The sequence below is a fragment of the Chaetura pelagica genome, unplaced genomic scaffold (genome assembly GCF_000747805.2).
Source record: "Chaetura pelagica isolate M959 unplaced genomic scaffold, ChaPel_1.0 scaffold317, whole genome shotgun sequence".
Classification (NCBI taxonomy): Eukaryota; Metazoa; Chordata; class Aves; order Apodiformes; family Apodidae; genus Chaetura; species Chaetura pelagica.
In genome coordinates this window covers 967,188-985,775 of record NW_009953864.1, presented here as the reverse complement: position 1 = coordinate 985,775, position 18,588 = coordinate 967,188, and the positions used below count along the sequence as shown (strand labels likewise).

The 18,588-nt window shown below is 35.5% G+C and overlaps 1 protein-coding gene across 1 annotated transcript in view; it reads left to right on the top strand.

The window, feature by feature from the left end:
- The window catches only part of MARCH6 (membrane-associated ring finger (C3HC4) 6, E3 ubiquitin protein ligase), a 45,941-nt gene that overhangs the window by 4,642 nt on the left and 22,711 nt on the right, over nt 1–18,588 (top strand). The window contains exons 3-10 of the mRNA XM_010001355.1: nt 4,936–5,079; nt 8,987–9,059; nt 11,034–11,202; nt 11,902–12,094; nt 12,407–12,468; nt 14,451–14,483; nt 15,045–15,096; nt 18,372–18,430. Of these exons, the coding sequence (XP_009999657.1) occupies nt 4,950–5,079; nt 8,987–9,059; nt 11,034–11,202; nt 11,902–12,094; nt 12,407–12,468; nt 14,451–14,483; nt 15,045–15,096; nt 18,372–18,430 (771 nt within the window). The 5' untranslated portion in view covers nt 4,936–4,949. The remainder of the gene's footprint in view (nt 1–4,935; nt 5,080–8,986; nt 9,060–11,033; nt 11,203–11,901; nt 12,095–12,406; nt 12,469–14,450; nt 14,484–15,044; nt 15,097–18,371; nt 18,431–18,588) is intronic.

Below are 18,588 nucleotides of genomic sequence, written 5' to 3'. Positions count from 1 at the left end.
GAACAGGAAGTTATCCATGGGACAGCAATATGCCATTGTGGCCAAGAAAGCCAATGGTATCCTGGAGTGCATTAAGAGGAGTGTGTTCAGTAGGTTGAGGGAGGTTCTCCTCCCCCTCTACTCTGCCCTACTGAGATCCCACCTAGAGTATAGTGTCCAGTTCTGGGCTCCCCAGTTCAAGTGGGACAGGGATTTACTTGAGAGAGTCCAATGGTGAGCTACAAGAGTGATTAAGGGACTGGAACACCTGCCTTATGAGGAAAGGCTGAGAGACCTGAGGCTGTTTAGTCTAGAGAAGACTGAGAGAGGATCTTATTAATGTATATAAATATCTGACAGGTGGGTGTCAAGAAGGAAGGGCCAATCTCTTTTCAGTTGTGCCTTGTGTTAGGATGAGGTGCAATGGATGCAAACTAGAGCACAGGAAGTTCCACCTCAACATGGGGAGAAGCTATTTTACTGGAAGAAGCTGTCCAGAGAGGTTGTGGAGTCTCCTTCTCTGGAGACTTTCAAGACCCTTTTGGGTATGTTTCTGTGTGACCTGCCCTAGATTCTGTGGTGGCCCTGCTTTTGCAGGGGTGTTAGACTTGATGATCTCTGTATTGTTGTAATCCTAGTTTGTTACTGTTCTTTCTTTTTCTTGTTGTTTCCCACCTTTGTACATGTTTAACTTAATATGAAAGTTTATTGGATCAGGAGCTATTTGTTCCTGTGAATCATTTTAATTCATTGACCTCCTAAGCTATCCTATAACACACTGAGATTGTCCACATTAAAGACTTAAGGTTGTGGGTGTTTTGTTTTTTTTTATTGATCCATAAGCCTTGGTACTTTTTTATCATCTTAAAACCTTCTGGATGTGGGTAGCATATGTTTCAGAGACTTTAGGGCAAGTAAAAATTAGTACCACTGACCTGATTGTAAAAGATTAAATTATATATTCATATTTTAAAGTAACCAGTGCAAAAACCATAATGTAGTAGTTGTGTGGGTTTTGTAATAACCATTTATTAAGTTCCAAACTTTTGGATCTTTAGTTTTGTACTAAATGATCTGTAAGAAACGATGTAATTATACTGAAATGACTGACCCAGTTTTGTTTGGCTTGACATTCAAAGTAATTAAGGTTTTATTGAAGGATATAATGGGCTAGTTTTTAACCTGTTCCTTTTGACAGACTTTAATACTGTAGTCCATAGCTTCAGCATTTCTAGAAAGTCTAGTTTGTAAATACATGAACTTCTGAAACAAACCACTGCATGTTGGCACAGAATTCAACATGTCTGCTGCCAGCTCCAGGGTGACAGAGTAAGCATCCTGTTGAGATAGGTATGAGTGTCAGTTCATGTGTTTTGTTAGACCCATGGCTTTCATGAGAAGGGGTAGCATTTTTCTATTATTACCATAGCAATTTGGAGTAAAATTGTGTATATCTCAAGAGTGTAAAATATAGAAACATACAGTGGTTTGGGTCGGAAGGGTCTAATGAAGGTCACCTAATTGAATCTAAGGAATAATTTACAATCACTGTTTTACCAGACTAGTACTTTAATCCATGAACTATAAATCACACTGTTTTTTACTTAAGAGTTATATGGTCTTACTTAATGATCACCACACAAGGATGATTGGGGTGGCATGTTCATGGCTTGCAAGTGTAATAGTAAATAGAAAATGTATGGATAAAAGGGCTTTTTTAAGTGTGGAGGTGCTGTGAAGTACGCTAAATGATTGTTTCACTTAATTGAACATGTTTTGCTTCCACACTGGGTATACACCTGTTGGTCAGCTGAAATGTACTGACAAACTGTTTCCCTGAAAACTACTAACAATTATTACCTTCTCACTTCCTCATTTTTTCGAGGAGGAAAAATTCTAAGACAGCCTTATGTTTTTCTTTAATTGTGTGTGTCAGTGTAATACTGTATTTTTGTCCTCAGCTGTATGCTTTGGAGAAGCAAAATTAGTATTTGTGTTCCTGAAAAAGTTAGGCTTATGGGGAGGGCATCTGCTCCCAGAGAGCAATCAGCCAAACAAAAAAAACCCACCCAAATGTAGTATTCACAAGTAAAAAAGCAGTTTCACTGCACTGGTATCAAAAAGCCTTTACAGTAGTTTTCTCATAGCCTTGCCAGCTCAAAGAAGTTGAACTAAAGCTATGAAGGCTAGCTTATGCTCAGCCAAAGTCTGTTTGAATTTGATGCTGTAATAGGAAAGAATAATTACTGTAGTTGGCCTCCAGTAGAGAGATTTTTATTTGAAGGAACTGTGGTAAATAATGCAGGAAATTGCTTTCTCAAACTGAGTTAGAAAAGATTGCTGGGATGGAAATTAAGGGGTGGAGGAAGGATGAGGAGGACAAGTGTGCATAAGGGAATGGAGAGGATGTATACTGCGGTGGCAGGGGTCAAAGTCTTAGGTCTTGCAGTGGTAGTGGAGAGTGGATTAAAGGATGTGGAATGTGGAGAGAAAAATGGCAGTAGGTGACAGAGACAAGCAGGGGGATTAGCTATGAAGATCACTGGCAGCAAGCTTCAGTGCTCAGTGTGCTTGCACACCAGGGGTTCCTGTCATGCTAGGAATTTTTGCATTTCACCCACCCAAATGTTTTAGGATATAGAAGGGCTTTACTTTATCATTATGGTATAAAGCTTATAGTGGTAGAAGCTTTATATATTTTGAGGTTTAGTGAAACAGAGGAAAAATTGCAGTCTTCCCCCTGCCTTTATCCTGTCTCAGCTCCTGAAATCATAAAAACTCACCAAATTGTTACATGTAGCTTGATGAAGCTTGTCTTCTCTGAGTAGTAGCTACACTCTGCATTTATTTGAATACTCAATTGAGTTGTAATTGTAAAACCTTTAGAAAAGTGAGTGTGTAGAGGTGCTAAAATTAATAACCACTTCAACTTTACTGAACATATTTTTTTAGTCCTCTGTGTGTATTCAGTAATTCCTGAAAGATGCTTTTTTAAAAAAACTTTAAACTCTCCTAGCTTCCCCCTAACAATTAAATAATTAATGCTAAGTTAATGTTTTCCTTGTAGCCTGTGTTGCAGTTCCAAAGTGTTGATTAGAATAAACTTCTTGAAAATTAAAAAAATAAGCCTCAGAGTACCTGCTGGGTACAGCTTTGTCTGAGTCATATCATAAATGCGTAACAAATACACTCTGGGTAGGTATTCTTTTAGCACCCTCAACAAAGGTCCGCTTGTGTCCTCAGTTTTCCAGAATTTTTGTTGCCTTTGAGTTGAGAGGGTGTTAGTAAGCCTTCAGTGGGCATTTTCTGTGGTACTGCCAAGTTGTATGTTAAATCTCTTTCTCTAATAACAAAACTGTAAATTGCGAGACAGTGTCAAGGTATGTTTGTGTCCTGCTTTCAATTTACTCTTCTGTGTTCTCAAAGATATATTTCTACACTCACAGCTACTATATGAGTATGTTAAATTATTAGTCCTTTATAAAAAACAAAAAAAATCCAGTTCCTTGCCAGATACCTGACAACTAAGAACCTTTGAAATTTAAAACCAGATTGTATTTGTCTTTTGGTTACTGTTTTGTGGTTACTTAGTGTCAAATATAATCCATATGTTGTTGAAATGCACAGGACTCTCCACATTCTTTGGCTACTTCTGCTCCTTGATAGCGCTTTTCTATGCTCTTGAGTTCTCTTTATAGTACAGAAACTGAGGGAAATATCCTCGAAAAGGGGAAGTTTTTTTTTCTCCTGTATAGGCTTCTTTTCTGAGATTAGGGAGATTAGGAACGTAAGTAAAGGTAGCAAGGATGATCATTAAAGGAAAAGGGGGATGCTGGTGCATTTCATGAAGCAGTATTTCTCAGCCTTTTAAATTGAAGGATTATTCATGAGAGGGAAGTGAAACTTCTCACAAGTAGTTCCTATAAAAGTCGAGTTTCCTTATGTAGTTGAAAGTATAACTTCAAGCTCAGCGCTTCAAACATAACTGCTAAACATCTAGGCAGCAATGTCTTTGTGCAACTCCAAACTATAGTTTATCTTCTTTATTCATATGTGTTATTGATAGTGTGCTTTATCACTTTTCAGCATCCATCCAAGTCTATAGAAGCCAGCTAAATGTAATGAAATTGGTAGTGATAGATGTTTTTAAATTGTTTGTAGAGGACGAAGCCCTGTCACTGTTTTTCTTGGCTTTTGAGTAGGATGACTTCATGTAATATATAGGTGTTGAATTTTAAAAGTTAAGAAAATGTACTACTGTGAAAATGTCTATACAGGCTGAGAGTTTTGTGTTCTGTTCTGTAATAGGACTGACCTTAGTCAAAGAAATCTTGTATGGTATTAAACGGAAAATGTGTTCAAAGTAAAAATTGCTTTGTGTATATTTCAATGTCTGTAGATAATTCATCAGTTCCCTTCAGTTTTCTTGCCTGTGTGGTGTTTTCATTTCACTTTTTTGTGTGCTGTTGGATAGCAAGTGGAATCTAAATTATCTAACACAAACAAATCGACAGTATGCAAAATTGTGAATTGCTTTTGTTCCTTATGGTCTTTCCTTGAACTGGGTTTATAAATAACAGAGAGAGCTATCTTTGAGGTAGTGCTGAGTGGGAGGGATGCTGAATTTATAATCTGCTTGTAGGCTTGAGCTTATTTTGAGATAATCAGAGTTCACAGTTAATAAATAAAATATTAAGAAAAATCCTCTAAGTCACAAAACAGCATGGAGCTTACTCCTTTTCCCATTCCACACAGTATACAAAGCAACAATGTAACAAATGTGTCATGTGAAGTGTTTTTTGTTATTTGCTTAGTGAGTGTTCTCTTGGGAATCTACAAAATATGCTTATTTTAGTAAGCTTTTGCCAAATGCCAACATTTTGTAGTTGGCAGGACTCTTAACATAAGTGTTTCTTTATCGAAAGAACTGTTACATTAAGGGCCTTTTCTACACAGTTTATTCCCCAGATATGCCTTCACGGCTTCCAATCCAAGACATCTTTGCTGGACTGGTTACAAGTATCGGCACAGCAATACGATACTGGTTTCATTATACACTTGTGGCCTTTGCATGGTTGGGAGTAGTACCTCTTACTGCATGTAAGTATTAATTTTTTTGTACTATAATACTTATTCACAGGAAAATATGCCACTTTCTGCAACAAAGCTTTGTGGGACCATTATTGGGTTTTTGTTTGGCTTTTTTTTTTTAAAGATCAATTCAAAGGCATTATTTGACTTATTTTCACTCATAAGTTCTAGCTCTTTGACTCTTAAGCCAGTAGTGCAATGCAGAAAGGTATTAAGGGGTAGGAGAAAATGCGTAAAAGGGATTTTAAACTGCTTGTTCCAATAAAATGCTTCTTTTCACTGATCTATTTAAAAATCTACATGGCAGGTTTTATTTTATACTATTTATTAGTATTAGGATGAAAGAATTTTCCTGGTTTACTAACTATGTCTAAATGAAAGTGGAATTTTATTTTGTAGTATGAGAAATTAAATTCCTTTATGATCATACATAAATTGATTAGTAAAACTCTTAAAAAATCTCAAAGGCTTGTGAGTAAAGGAATTAACAGAAAAAGAGAGGGCACATTTAAATTACTAGTATCTAGTTTGAAATTCACTTTTCAAATACAAGTGATGAGAATTATTGATGTATGAACAAGCTAAAAATACAGAGAAGATTAAAAAGGGCAAAGGGGACATAGTGTTCAGTCAAGGAAATGATTGGAAGTCCATCTTTACAAACAGTAATATATGCCTTGAACAAAAGAGCACAGAGCCAGTGAATGCATCTCCTTAAACAGTTTCTCAATGTTCTGTGTTTTTATATGTAGCTGGCACTGGCTTAATTTGACAATAGTGCAATACTGGCATCAGCTATAAAAGAGTGGCCCTGTTCCTGCAGCCTGTTTTTCCTGTGCAAGGAAGAGAGCTTTTCTGGGCATGGAGTAAAGAAGATTTGTAAACTGCTCTGCATTAGAACTAAAAAATATTTCAAATTTGTTCCTTGGGTTGTTAGATAAAACTTGGTTTTCTACCATTGTTCAAAATGTAAATGTTATACACTTGTCTTACTGAAACTTCTGAAGGACAGCAAAATCATATTTAACAGATTAGTCAAGGTAGTTACACTTCTTAACTGTCTGAAAACCTGATGCTGACTCTTCAGTAATAGTGAAATGTTACCAGAAATCACCATCTACAGTTTAGTTTTGAAGACTTACTTTTTTACAGATTTAATTTTTGTTTTTTAATATTCATTTCCTAAGCTAATATAAATTAATTATTATTTTTATTTGTGAGTGACTGCAGTTTTTTTATGTAATTTCTGTCTCTAACATTGTACATATATATACATGTTTATGGATTCCTCTAAGAATTAACATACTGTGAAGGGTAACGTATTTGCATGGGAAGATATCCAACTTGATAAAGCCATGCATAACAAGCCTTTAAAAATCCATTTGCTTTTGAAATGTGTTAGGATCTATCTTTTGGATGTGATTTTGTGCAGGTTTTGTCATCTTAGGTTAAAGTTCCATCATATGGCTCATGTAACTGTGTGGCTGGCTTCACAAGGAAGTATTATCTCATTATGTTGTATCTGGAAGAAAAAGGTGCAGTGTAGAAGAACTTATCAAACATACCAAAGGAAATGTGTAATTGAACAAACCTTCCTTCCAGATTAACATGCTAGTCATGCAGTTATCCCATTGTGGGATAAATTCTACATTATTTTTTTGTAGTCACTTATTTATTATGTTACCCATCTTATATGGCTAAGTAAAAGGAATTGGTCTCTCTGTGCATACAGGCAGCCTGATCCAGGCATGTTCCAATATACTGTTGCTATTCTATTAGCACAAAGCATTTTTACATTAGTGGATGAAAAAAGCCAGCTATACAATCTGTTCTATCTGTTCAGAGAAGTAGGATTAATTGGGCCATATTAATCCAGAGTGGTTTTATTCTCTGTGATAGTAGTATTTTGCTGCACGGTTTCTAGAATGAATTACCCAAGGTGCAGTTCATGGAGTAGGAAAGAGGTATACACACTAAGTAAGGTGAATGTGTGTACACTAAGGCAGTAGGAAATGCCAAAGTGAAAGTTGGCTTATCTGAAGTACCTTCTTTATGTCAAATTTTAGAAATCGCCACTCACATTCTGATATGGCATATGAATATTTTCCTGGAGTGATTAAGATGCAACTTTTTAAAAATAAATAGTTGAGAAAATAGTTGTATATATGTTTAATGTAATGATGTAGTGGTTAAAATTGTAGAGGTGTGTAACAGAACTACTTACGTTGACTTGAGTAAGTATGAATGGAATTGTGTATGTGAGCACCAAAAGAACCAGCAGAAGAAGGGCTAAAAGGAGTATTTGCTGTTTGCCAAAGAATACTGTGCATGAAGATGCATTCAAATCAAGAGGGAAAGCAGACTAAAGCTGAAGTGTCAAGAAGATGAACAACACTGGAATTATACAGAGAAGGAAGATAGGATATGTATCCAGACCACTTAGGCATATACGTCTTAGTGCTTATATGAGAGTGAACAAGTGAAACCTTTGAGGAAAAAGGTGTTGCATAGATATCAGTTTGCTTAGCTATTTTGTGTAATAAAATCCCCTTCCTATTCCATAAAGTCTTGCAATGAGTTTTGTTCCACTGGTTTCCTACCAGTGTGTTTCGGAAATTGGAAGTTATAAGGCTTGTGTTCTTTGACCCGTTCAGCCTGGCAGAGTTCCTAGTGGCATCTGCCCCTTTGCAGTTTCCTCACCATGTAGCTAGATCGTGAGCAAGGGAAACTATTGAAACTCACTGGCAGCAGAGGATCAGTATCATCTTAGTAAATTTGATTCAGTGACTTCAATATAAAATGTGTAAGTCGTATACATTTTAGTAGTTTAGTAATAGTACTACAATGAGACTGAACATTTTCATTAGAACAGCTATAGTCATTGTGTCTTTTGTATTCTAACTTACTCTAGACCTTTGAATGTTGTATTATTTTCTGCTCAATTTCAGAAGGAGGGTTGGATTGCACTGGGGCTGTACGTGTTAACTTTCTCCAAGTGCTATATTATGTTATAGGTAAAAAGTGAGCATAAACAATAGATCTCTTAGGCATTTTTGATGGATTATTCATGAGGGATGTAGAAATACAAACTTTCTATAAGTTCCAGACACATTAATGAAGAGATAATAAATGAGCTATTTATTCTAGGTCACAGAAACTATAGAGTGCCAGTATTTCTTTGAGTATCTATGCCTGCCTAAAGAGTGGAATGAGAATATTAAGAATTGCATTTCTGAGTATGGGTGTTTTAATTCTTCCCTCATGCTTTTCAGAGTATCTGTGTCATCCTATGGAGCTGAACCTCATTTTCTGAAGTAGAGTATATACACTGATAACCTACTTTTAAGATTGTGACTGAAAAATCATTGTAAAAAGCTAACATTAACTACTATTAACTATTAATCCATAAAACAATTATTTAAAACAGATAATGAAATGGTGAGACTCCTTGCTACAAGATATAGTAATACCAGAAGTTGATACAGGTTCAAAATATGATTTAACTTATTGATGGATAAAAAAAAACCATCAAGGATTAATTAGCACTCAGATGTGGTGGCACAGGAACTGAGTGGCTTTGCAGAAGCATATGAGAATGTGCTGAGGCAGTATCTTTAACCTGTTTCCATGTTCTTTCTTAAGTGTTCATTGGTGTGACCAGTGATGGAGACAGGTCTAGATTAATCTTATACTCCAAAGATATACTTTATCAAGAATGTTCAGTTAAAATAAATACAGCTTTGTTCCATATGGTTGTATATGGTCTTGAGTTCTGTTAGTTCCCTGGAAGTTGAGATTTTTTTCCTTGCCCTAAATGTAGTTAAGACACCAGGTAAAAAGAGGGTACCTATTGTTGTTTCCAAGTGAGGCTATAACCAAAATTTAATTTATACCACACTTCTGTTTCTTCATGTAGGTCGTATCTACAAGTGCTTGTTTACTGGCTCTGTGAGCTCACTACTGACACTGCCACTAGATATTCTCTCAACGTAAGTATTTAAACAGTTTGTTACAAACAACTTTCCTAGTCAGATTACTGTGAAAATGGTTGCTCATGTCCCTTTCTTCCAGCTATGTTTGGTATCCTCCATCATCTTAAGATGCATTAAGTGCATTTAGAAGGGTGCATTAAGTAAAAGTGTGTCCAGCAGGTTGAGGGAGGTTCTCACCCTCTGCTCTGCCCAGTTCTGGGCTCCCCAGTTCAAGAGGGACAGAGACTTACTTGAGAGAGTTTAGAGAAGACTGAAGGGGGATCTTAGTAATGTATATAAATATATGAAGGGTGGGGCCAATCTCTCTTCAGCTGTGCGCCATGATAGGATGAGGTGCACTGGATGCAAACTAGAGCACAGGAAGTTCCATTTCAACATGAGGAAGAACTTTTATACTGTAAGGGTTACAGACCACTGGAAGAGGTTCCCCAGAGAGGTTGTGGAGCCTCCTTCTTTGGAGACTTTCAAGACCTGTCTGGATGCCTTTCTGAGTGACCTGCTATAGATTTGGTCCTACTCTGGCAGGGGGGTTGGACTCGATCTCCAGAGGTCCCTTCCAACCCCTAACATTCTGTGGTCTTATGCAAAGACCTGCCCATTACCCTTTGTACAACAGAATGTACGGTCCACAATAGAAATAATTTCACTTTGAAGTTCTCATATTTAGGATCTTTGAAGATGAAAAAACTGACTTTACAAAATGAGCCCAGGTTAATGAATATTTATATTTGATATTAAGAAAACTTACACTGTGAAATTATACTTAATAATTTAAAAAAAAATAATTTCCATTCAGTATTCCTCCTGTTAACTCACAGTAAGCCTAGATTTTATTTTAATTTTTTCCTGGAAAGAATCTGAAACAACTCAACATAGAGCATCTCTTCTCATGTCTTTTACAGTCTAGGGAGAAAATAAAGGACTCAAGGATGTGTCAGATTTTAATGGCATGTGAAGTTGTGCTTTGACATGTATTTCTTTGACAGAGTCAATGTCATTAGCATCTTGTGTCCACTTTTCATTTTGGACTTCTGGTCCCCATGGTACTCACTGTGCTCTGCAGGCACAGGTGTTTATGCAGCTGCGTGGAGAGCCAGACTGATACTGCTTTGGGGGTGGCAGGGTGCCATGGCGTGCTGCTTTCTGATTTTACAGAGCGTATTGTAGTGTATTAGTATCCTGAGCTAATTCACTGTGGTCAGGGTGTAGTAGTGCAAGGGTGGAAACTAGGAGGGCCTAACTGGAATAAGAGATGAAGGTTGCTTAAGCTAATTTAAGTAACTCTTGTATGGCATGAAACCATACAACCAAACTTCAGTTTGCCAGCTGAACTTTTTTTTTGCTGCTGTTTTGCAGTTACGTATGACTTGATAGATAAGGATTTTTAAAGTACAAAGCTAGTATTTGGGGTAAAAGACTACCTGGAGAGCAGTTGAAGGCAAACCCTGCAGCTCTATTATTTTGGTTAGGGTAGCTCAGCAGATAAAATGTTTCAGTAGGCTGGATGTTATGCATTTAGTCATTTAAACAGACCTTTTACTGTAGCGAATCATTTACTTAGTGACTGTTGTGTTTCCTTGGCTATTCTTGAAGATTGTTTTTCCTGAATTACTCTTGAAGCTCTTCTTCATGTTGCATCAGAACCTGTTTTGTAGGAATATTTGTTTAGAGTATAAATGTCACAAACCAAACCAGAGGGAAATAACACCTTTTTCAAATAAGTGTTTATTTTGGCACTTAAAAACGTTTGTACTCAGGTATGTACAACCTTCCTGAAATAAACTTTTGAATAGTTTTTTTAATTAAATAAAAATTGTATAAATTTTTTCACCTAGACTTAAATAAAGTCAACTTTTTTTTATTTGTTGATTTGGACAAGGAAAATCTGTTTGTGATCATTAACAATGACTAAGTTTAGTCTTATTAGCAAAATTTGTCAGTAATGGTTGGGGTTTTTTCTGTTTTTAACAGGGAGAACTTACTGGCTGACTGTTTGCAGGGTTGTTTTGTGGTAACATGCACTCTGTGTGCATTTATCAGCCTTGTTTGGTTACGTGAACAGATTGTTCATGGAGGAGCACCACAGTGGTTGGAACAAAATCAGCAACAGCCACTCAATGGTGTCGGTCAACAAAATGAGGTAAGACTTAGTATTTCATGATAAATTTAGGAAATGTGTGGTAATTTAGTAAATGGGTAGATAAATTTAGAAAGAGTGCATTAGAGAGCCAATAAAAATTATGAGAATGCTGGAGCATCTGATAAACTGTGAGAGGCTGAGAGAACTGGACATGGAGATGACGTGGATAAGGATGAACCTTACCAATGTGTATAAAAGCCTGATGGGAGGAAGTAAAAAAGACAGAACCAGAGTCTTCCTAATAGTATTGAGCAACAGGACAACAGGCAGTAGGCTCAAATTTAAATATAGGAAATTTCATTTAGATAAAAAAACCAAACAAAACAGATGTGGGTATGTCTTTTTTTAACTGTATGGTCAGCTACTGGAACAGGTCACTCAGAGAGGTTATGAAGTCTTTATCTCTGGAGTTACTCAAAAGCCAACTGGAAACAGCACTGAGCAACCTGTTTTAGCTGACCCTGCTTTGAGTAGGTGGATTGACTGGACTATCTCTAGAAGCCCTTTCCAACCTCAACTATTCTGTGAAGAAATCTGAATGGTTCCCTTCCTCTTTTAAAAGGTTTAGTGGTCCCAAAATTCATGCTTATCTGAAAAAAACACATTTTTAATGTTTCTTAATACTTTTTTCTATATACAGGATAAAAGTACAGAGAGAGGTTGATCAATTTAACGGAATACTAAATCCTATTTCTGCAGGCTCAGGCTGTTGTAAATGGAGGTGTTGAAAACGCTGTTCTTGATCAACCTGCTAACCCAGCTGCTGAGAATGTAGTTGTAGGCGAGAACCCTGAAATTCAAGAAGAGCAAGTAGATGAGGAGGAGGAGGATAATGAAGATGAAGAAGATGCTGTAGTAGAAGATGCAGCAGATGCAAACAATGGAGCACAAGGTAACAGGTGACTCAAAACATTAGCGTTCTAGTTCTTTTTAAATATAAGTAAAAACATTGTAAATAGAACTGTCATAATTCAAAGAATTCCCACTGTGTGAATTCCCACTTCAACTTAAGTTATCTTGTTTTTCCAAATGCTATGGATTTCTTCTGAGCACTGAAGCATTTGTTTGCTGAAAAGCTTTCAGCAGTTATGAGTTGAATGTTATGCTCTTAAGTCTTTTTGTTAATTAAAAACATAGCATGGAGTCATTACATCTTGTTTTGGATAAGTCTTAACAGCTGTAAAAATGGCCATTGTCTCCTCAGATGACATGAACTGGAATGCTTTGGAGTGGGATCGAGCCGCAGAAGAGCTTACTTGGGAGCGAGTGAGTAAGAATAACTTTCTTGGATAATTCAGACTCATGCATGAAATAATTTGTAGTATTACTGCGTTAAAATCCATTTGAGAGAGTTTTCACACTAGATGGATCCAAATCTATCAATATGAGGCTCCAGTGACCTAAAAAGTCATTGCATCAAAACCAAATTGCTATCATGTTAATTGTTAACTATTAAAAGGCCTTTCTTTGTTTTTAAATACAGTAGCAGCTTAAAACATTTTTTAGCATACATGTTCTGAAGTCTTCAACTTGTTCAGGTTTAGAGATTAATCACAGCTTGCATTGAGGCTGCTAGGCCTGATCAGGAGCACATAGGTATTGCTTTATTTGTAGTTTAATGCCTAGTTTTTGTATTAATGAAAGCATGAAATGAAAAGAGAGAACTGGAGATTTGGCTTAATTTACTTTATTTACATATTTGCAGAAAGCAAATGTATTTCTTAAAAAATGGAGCATTTTAATGTACCTTTCCTTATGGATAACAAATTCCATAATAAGAGCATGAAATGTATTTATGCTGTAGTCATAGAGCAGTCTAGAGACTCGGCACCAAGTTTTTTTGTAGCTGGTTTACAAGGAGCCAACATTTGAGTTCAAAGTTTGTCATATCCAGCAAGATCTACCTGAAGCTAGATACGTAAGCTTCATGTGATCTACCAGTGTCACTCGTGCCCATAGACAGTTGGAAAGCTAGTTACTGTATTCCTAGGCTGTGATCAGTTGTTGCCGTGATTGCAGTGTAGTAGAAATACAGTTTACATCACCAGAGGCAACTCTTGAAACTTGTTTTGTATCTAGTGAAAGCTTCTTGGTTTGTTTTGAAAGATACTTAGTGAAAAAGGGCATATGTAAATTCAGGTTTCTGAACCATATGGCCACATATCTCAAGAGGAAAGTGTTATATTTCTGAACCAAATTTGTATACTTGGAAGTGTTGAGGTACTCTAGTTGAAAACGTTTTGACTCCTCTCCAGGAATATAGAACTCGGTTTTTGCAGACTCTCACAACCATTTCTAATCCTCTGTGTGTGCATAGGTGATAGGTATCTAGTTGGCATTTAGTATCAAAAGTGGGGTAGGCTCTTCTGCTGTTTCATCCTGTGAAAATAGAATGCAAACTTTATGAATTTTCAAAAATGTTTGCATCTTGGTTTATGTTGTAAAATACATGCAACTTTAATATCTTGAAACTTAATGCAAATTCTGATACAAAAGAGGCTTGTCACTGATACCTTACAGTCCTAATTATGAAATAGGAGTGTCTGGATTGAAATAGTGAGAAACCCTTGAAGTGGGGGGGGAATTTTATTTTTTTTTTTAATAGATGCTTTATTTATGGCTCTTCTGTGGACGCTTCGTGTAGCAGCTGTGCAGATCAATGGAGGATTTGTTTCCTGTCTTCCTTAGCTGTTAACCAATTGTGTTCTAAACTTAATAACAATGTTGCAACATGTTACTGTTGCTAGTTGTTTTTAAACATCAAAGGTAAAATATTAACCTTTGGCTTTTGTCAGTGAAACATAAAGTGATACTTTGCAATTAGAAGGCCAGTAAAAATTGCGCTTGTGTTTTAATATTGAGTTGTTTAAACATGGTTTTTAAATAGCAGTTGAATCACTGAAATAGTTTATAAGTACAGAATCGTTGTCAGAATCTTAAGTCTTGGAGAGAAATAGCCTATATGTTAATTCATTACATGTTTATTTTGCTCTATACAAATACATGTATGTTAAGCTATTCCACATTTATATCACTGCCTTTGATCAACTGAGTTTACCGTGTTGAACAAGAGCCTAGGTTCTACCCCTGTATTTAAAAATTTAAGTCCAGATCACGTTGGTTGAGCAATTAAAAAAAGCATTTGACCATATCGGACAGTAAAAGTTGGTGTGAGTGAGGCTTATTTTAGATACATGTTGTTTTGTTTTTCTAATGAGTAATCAAAACTCATTTTCTTATCTTCACAGATGCTTGGACTTGATGGATCTCTAGTTTTTTTAGTAAGTGAAATTTCAATAATTTCTATAGAAAGTGTTTTGTTTTTGTTTGAAAGCAAACTGTATCTTTAAAAATTACATAGTTCTATTTGAAGTCCCCATTTTTATATGATATTATTCTTTAAAGAGGCTTCCACATGATGTCATGTTCAGGCAAAACTGTCTTTTAGGAGTTTCACAGAGTAGCATGTGTGGCATAGAAGTGTAATTTCTTAAAATATATAGGTTACTTTGAATCACATACTCCACTGTAAATCAAAGTTAGACCCTTCAAAAATACATACACTGAAAATACATACCTGTTCTAGCCTTTGCTAGTTTTGCTCTTTCTTTTATGGTTGAGATAGTGTCCTCATTCAGCCTTCCCTAATTGGCCCTAATACCAACAGAACACCACTAGGGAATTTTTGGTGTGACTTTATTTGGTGTGCAAATTCTGGTAATAATAGCCAGTTGAAAGAAGAAGACTATAGATACAAAAGTAGAATCACGTATTTAAATGACTGATATTTATGTACTGTTTCTTTGTCACCTTCCTCCCTCCTTCCCCCCTACTCCTTGCAGGAACACGTCTTTTGGGTGGTATCTTTAAATACATTGTTCATACTTGTGTTTGGTAAGTATAATTTGCTCTTACGTGTGAAGTGATAATGCAGGTTAATTTTAAGGCTCTTCTCTCAGAATAAAGAAAGTAGTGACATCAAAAATGGAACTACAAATGACCTGGGAGTATGAATAATAAGTCTTTATTGCTTCTAGTTTTGTCATTTTAATTCTTTTTAGTAAATAGGCTTAAAATAGGAAATCTACCAAAAGTTTAATGATGTTAACCAAAGCACAGAAAGTAATATTTGTTTGGAATGCTGCTAAATTAAAGGAGGAACATCATGGAATTAATTTATGAGCAAAGTCAGTACTTTTAGGAATGGATAGGGTATTTTTTTTTCTTATTACGGTTTTCACTAGATAGACTTCAATCTCTTTTTTCATCAATACATTTTTGGAGCTCAAAATTGTGAGGGGGGTGCTTGCAAGAATGTAACAGACTGTGTAAAGTTGTCAAATATACTATAATTGCTACAAAACTTTGTTCACACAATTTAGACTGACAGATTTTAGGAAACAGGAAATTCTCATCAGCAGTGTATTTTACTTTATTTTCCTTTCTCCTTCCTGTAGATGCTGAAGCTGAACTGCAACTTTAAATGTTTGCAAGACTCTATTTCTAGTACAAGACAGGAATATTTTCTTGTTCTGATTTCATGTATAGTTAGTGCTAGGAAATTTTTTTGACATAAACTTGTCACAGCTTTAAAAAATCCTAAAAAAAAAAAAAATTATCCCCAAGCCTTAGATGTATATTTCCCAATCATTTGAACCCTAAAAGAAAGAGGTAGTAAAATGCTGGCCTTGTGAATAGCAGTAAACTCCCCCTCAAAAGTTTCTAGCATTCTTATTTTATATTTACTGCTTATAATATGTATAATATGCAGAAAACAAAGTAGCAAATTTAGAACTTATTTTTTAAAAACCTTCCTGACAAGTATTAGATGGTGATTCAGATTGGGTTGTTGTTTTTGTTTTGTTTTGGGGGGGGAGGTTGCTACCTTACAACTCTTGAGTGAAATGGAATAATACCAGCTCTTCCCTGTGCTTCAATTTTGCCTGCTTGCTGCTAGCAGGAGCTTTTGGATTATGGTGCTCAAGCTCATTAGTGTTCTTAATTTGACACAACTATGTGCGGAAGCAGCAGCATTGTAGTGACAAGACAGAACATTTCATACACTTGAAGGAGATACCAGACACAAAAATTCACATGTTCTGAATGATCAGTTTAGAAAGGGATTGCTATTTTGGGTTTTTTTGAGCAATCTTTCTTGGCAAAAGTTTGAGCTTTAAAAACTGAAGTCATACTGTGGATAAGAAATTTTAACTGGCAAAGTAAAGCTCACAAAACAATTATTTGAGTATATACTTACTGAAACAAATCATCACACCAAAAGAAAATAAAAAGAAATATCATACATATTTAATCCACAAAAACTAAAACTTCTCTAATAGGCATTGGAATATACTTGAATTATTTCTTTCTGATAGTAGTCTATTTTAATCTGCAGCTGTCACAAGTTAATTATGGTTTTTTGTTGCTATAAAATATAGGCTTTTTTAAAAGTGGATAATAGCTATAGAATTTCTAAACCCTTTAATAATAAATTATAATTATATAATTATCATAATAATTTAGTAATAAGAATAATTAATAAGGTTTTCAGATAGCTGTGTTTTCAGTAGCTCTATGTGTGCTTTAACAAAGACCAGCAGGAGATCTGGGAATTTAATTTGGGCCTCTCAAGCCTATTTTTAGTATCTTTCTCACTAAGTAATATTGCCTAATTTACAGCTGCCAAATTGCTAGTAGTTCATAATTACAGTCCTGGTGAGTTCAAATGTCCAAGGAAGTACTTTCCAGAAGATAAAACATAATGAAAGCATTTTGAACCTTAATTACTGATCCAGAAAATACCGTATTATACTCTCTTGCACAAATTAACAAAGTTAGATGTAATTCGTATTTTAGCTCGCTTTGGTAATTGCAGAGGAGTTTGTACTCCATGTTTTTTGTTAAAAGGAATCTGTTAAAAAAATCTTTTTTAAAGAAAGTTATTTTAAATATATATATATAAGCTGTGCACAGTAATTTCCTAAAACACTGTCAAAATATAAGTCAGGAGTCTGATGTTAACAAAAGTTTCATGTGATTTTTTTTTTATCTCACTTTTCTTTCTCTTGTTCTTACTGGGCAGGAAGAGCTTAAGTCCTCCTTTTATCTCTTACAATTTTGCTATTTATTTCTAGTAACTGCTGATTTCTCTGAAACAGATAAAAATTTAAAATTTATGATCACTGATTACAAGAATAAAAAAAAAACCCTGCTAAATCTTGTTTTGGGTTTTTTTCACATATTGGTCATACAGAGGTGAATGAGAAATTCCAGGAGGCGAGAGAAAATCATCAGGCTTTTCATTTGGGGGTATGTTTAGTCTGGTGAAAATAAAAGCTTGCAGTTACTGCACCCCTTTTACTTACTAATGACTCCATTTTCTCCTGTAGGAAAGTGATGTTGAATTCTGTAGTCTTTTGTAGCTTGGTTAGAAGACTACAGGGTGAGCTAAAACAACTACTTTATCCTGTTGCAAATACACAGATGCCCAAAAATGGGGAAAGTGCAGTGTTTTTTAATTCATTCTTCCTGAGACCTCAGAATTGGCTAGAGTGAGTTCTTAGGAATGATGACAGTTCTTATTACATTACTTCAAACTAAAAGACTTCTCAGTTTCTCCTCATCCATTCACTGGAGCATCATCTTTATCTCCTTCATCTTCTCTCTCCTTTGCAAATTTCTGCAGGACTTGCATTTTTTTTACAGTGTTCTTAAAAATTAAAACACTAAAACTATAACTGTACTAATGCAAGTTCTATCTGACCACAAAGTAGAATTGCTACTTTAGTCTTTTAGTGCGTGGGAAAGAAGAGATATGTGGAACAGGTTTGTGTGTACCAAAGTTTTCTGAGACTGATACCACCATAGTACGCAAGACTGAGAAACCTGAGTTCCCTTTCACACAGCAAGAAAGAAAATACTGTCCTGTTATTCTGTGTAGTTTCTTGTTGTTCGTAGTTTTTAGTAAATTCTGATCCATTTTTCAGTGTTTGTAATATTATAGAAATATAGCATTTACAAATATTTGCAGAGAAAGTATGTTTTGTAGTTGTTAGCACAAAATTGATTAGAAGTAAAATGATTACCATGTTATAGACATCCTGCAAATAACCCTCCATTTAGCAGTTTTCATGTCTTTTTTTCCCCTTCTTTCTGCTTCCGTTATGCAGCATTTTGTCCATACCACATTGGTCACTTCTCCATTGTTGGCCTGGGCTTTGAGGAATATGTAAGTATTGTTTGCTAATTTCAAAATTTAAAAACTGCTGCTGTTTATTTAATCAGAATATTTTTGTAGCATCCTTCCACTTTTATTTGTGACTGCAAAAGTAGCATGGAATATCTGATATTTTTCCTCCTCAAACCTATGATTAAAAATGTTCTTTC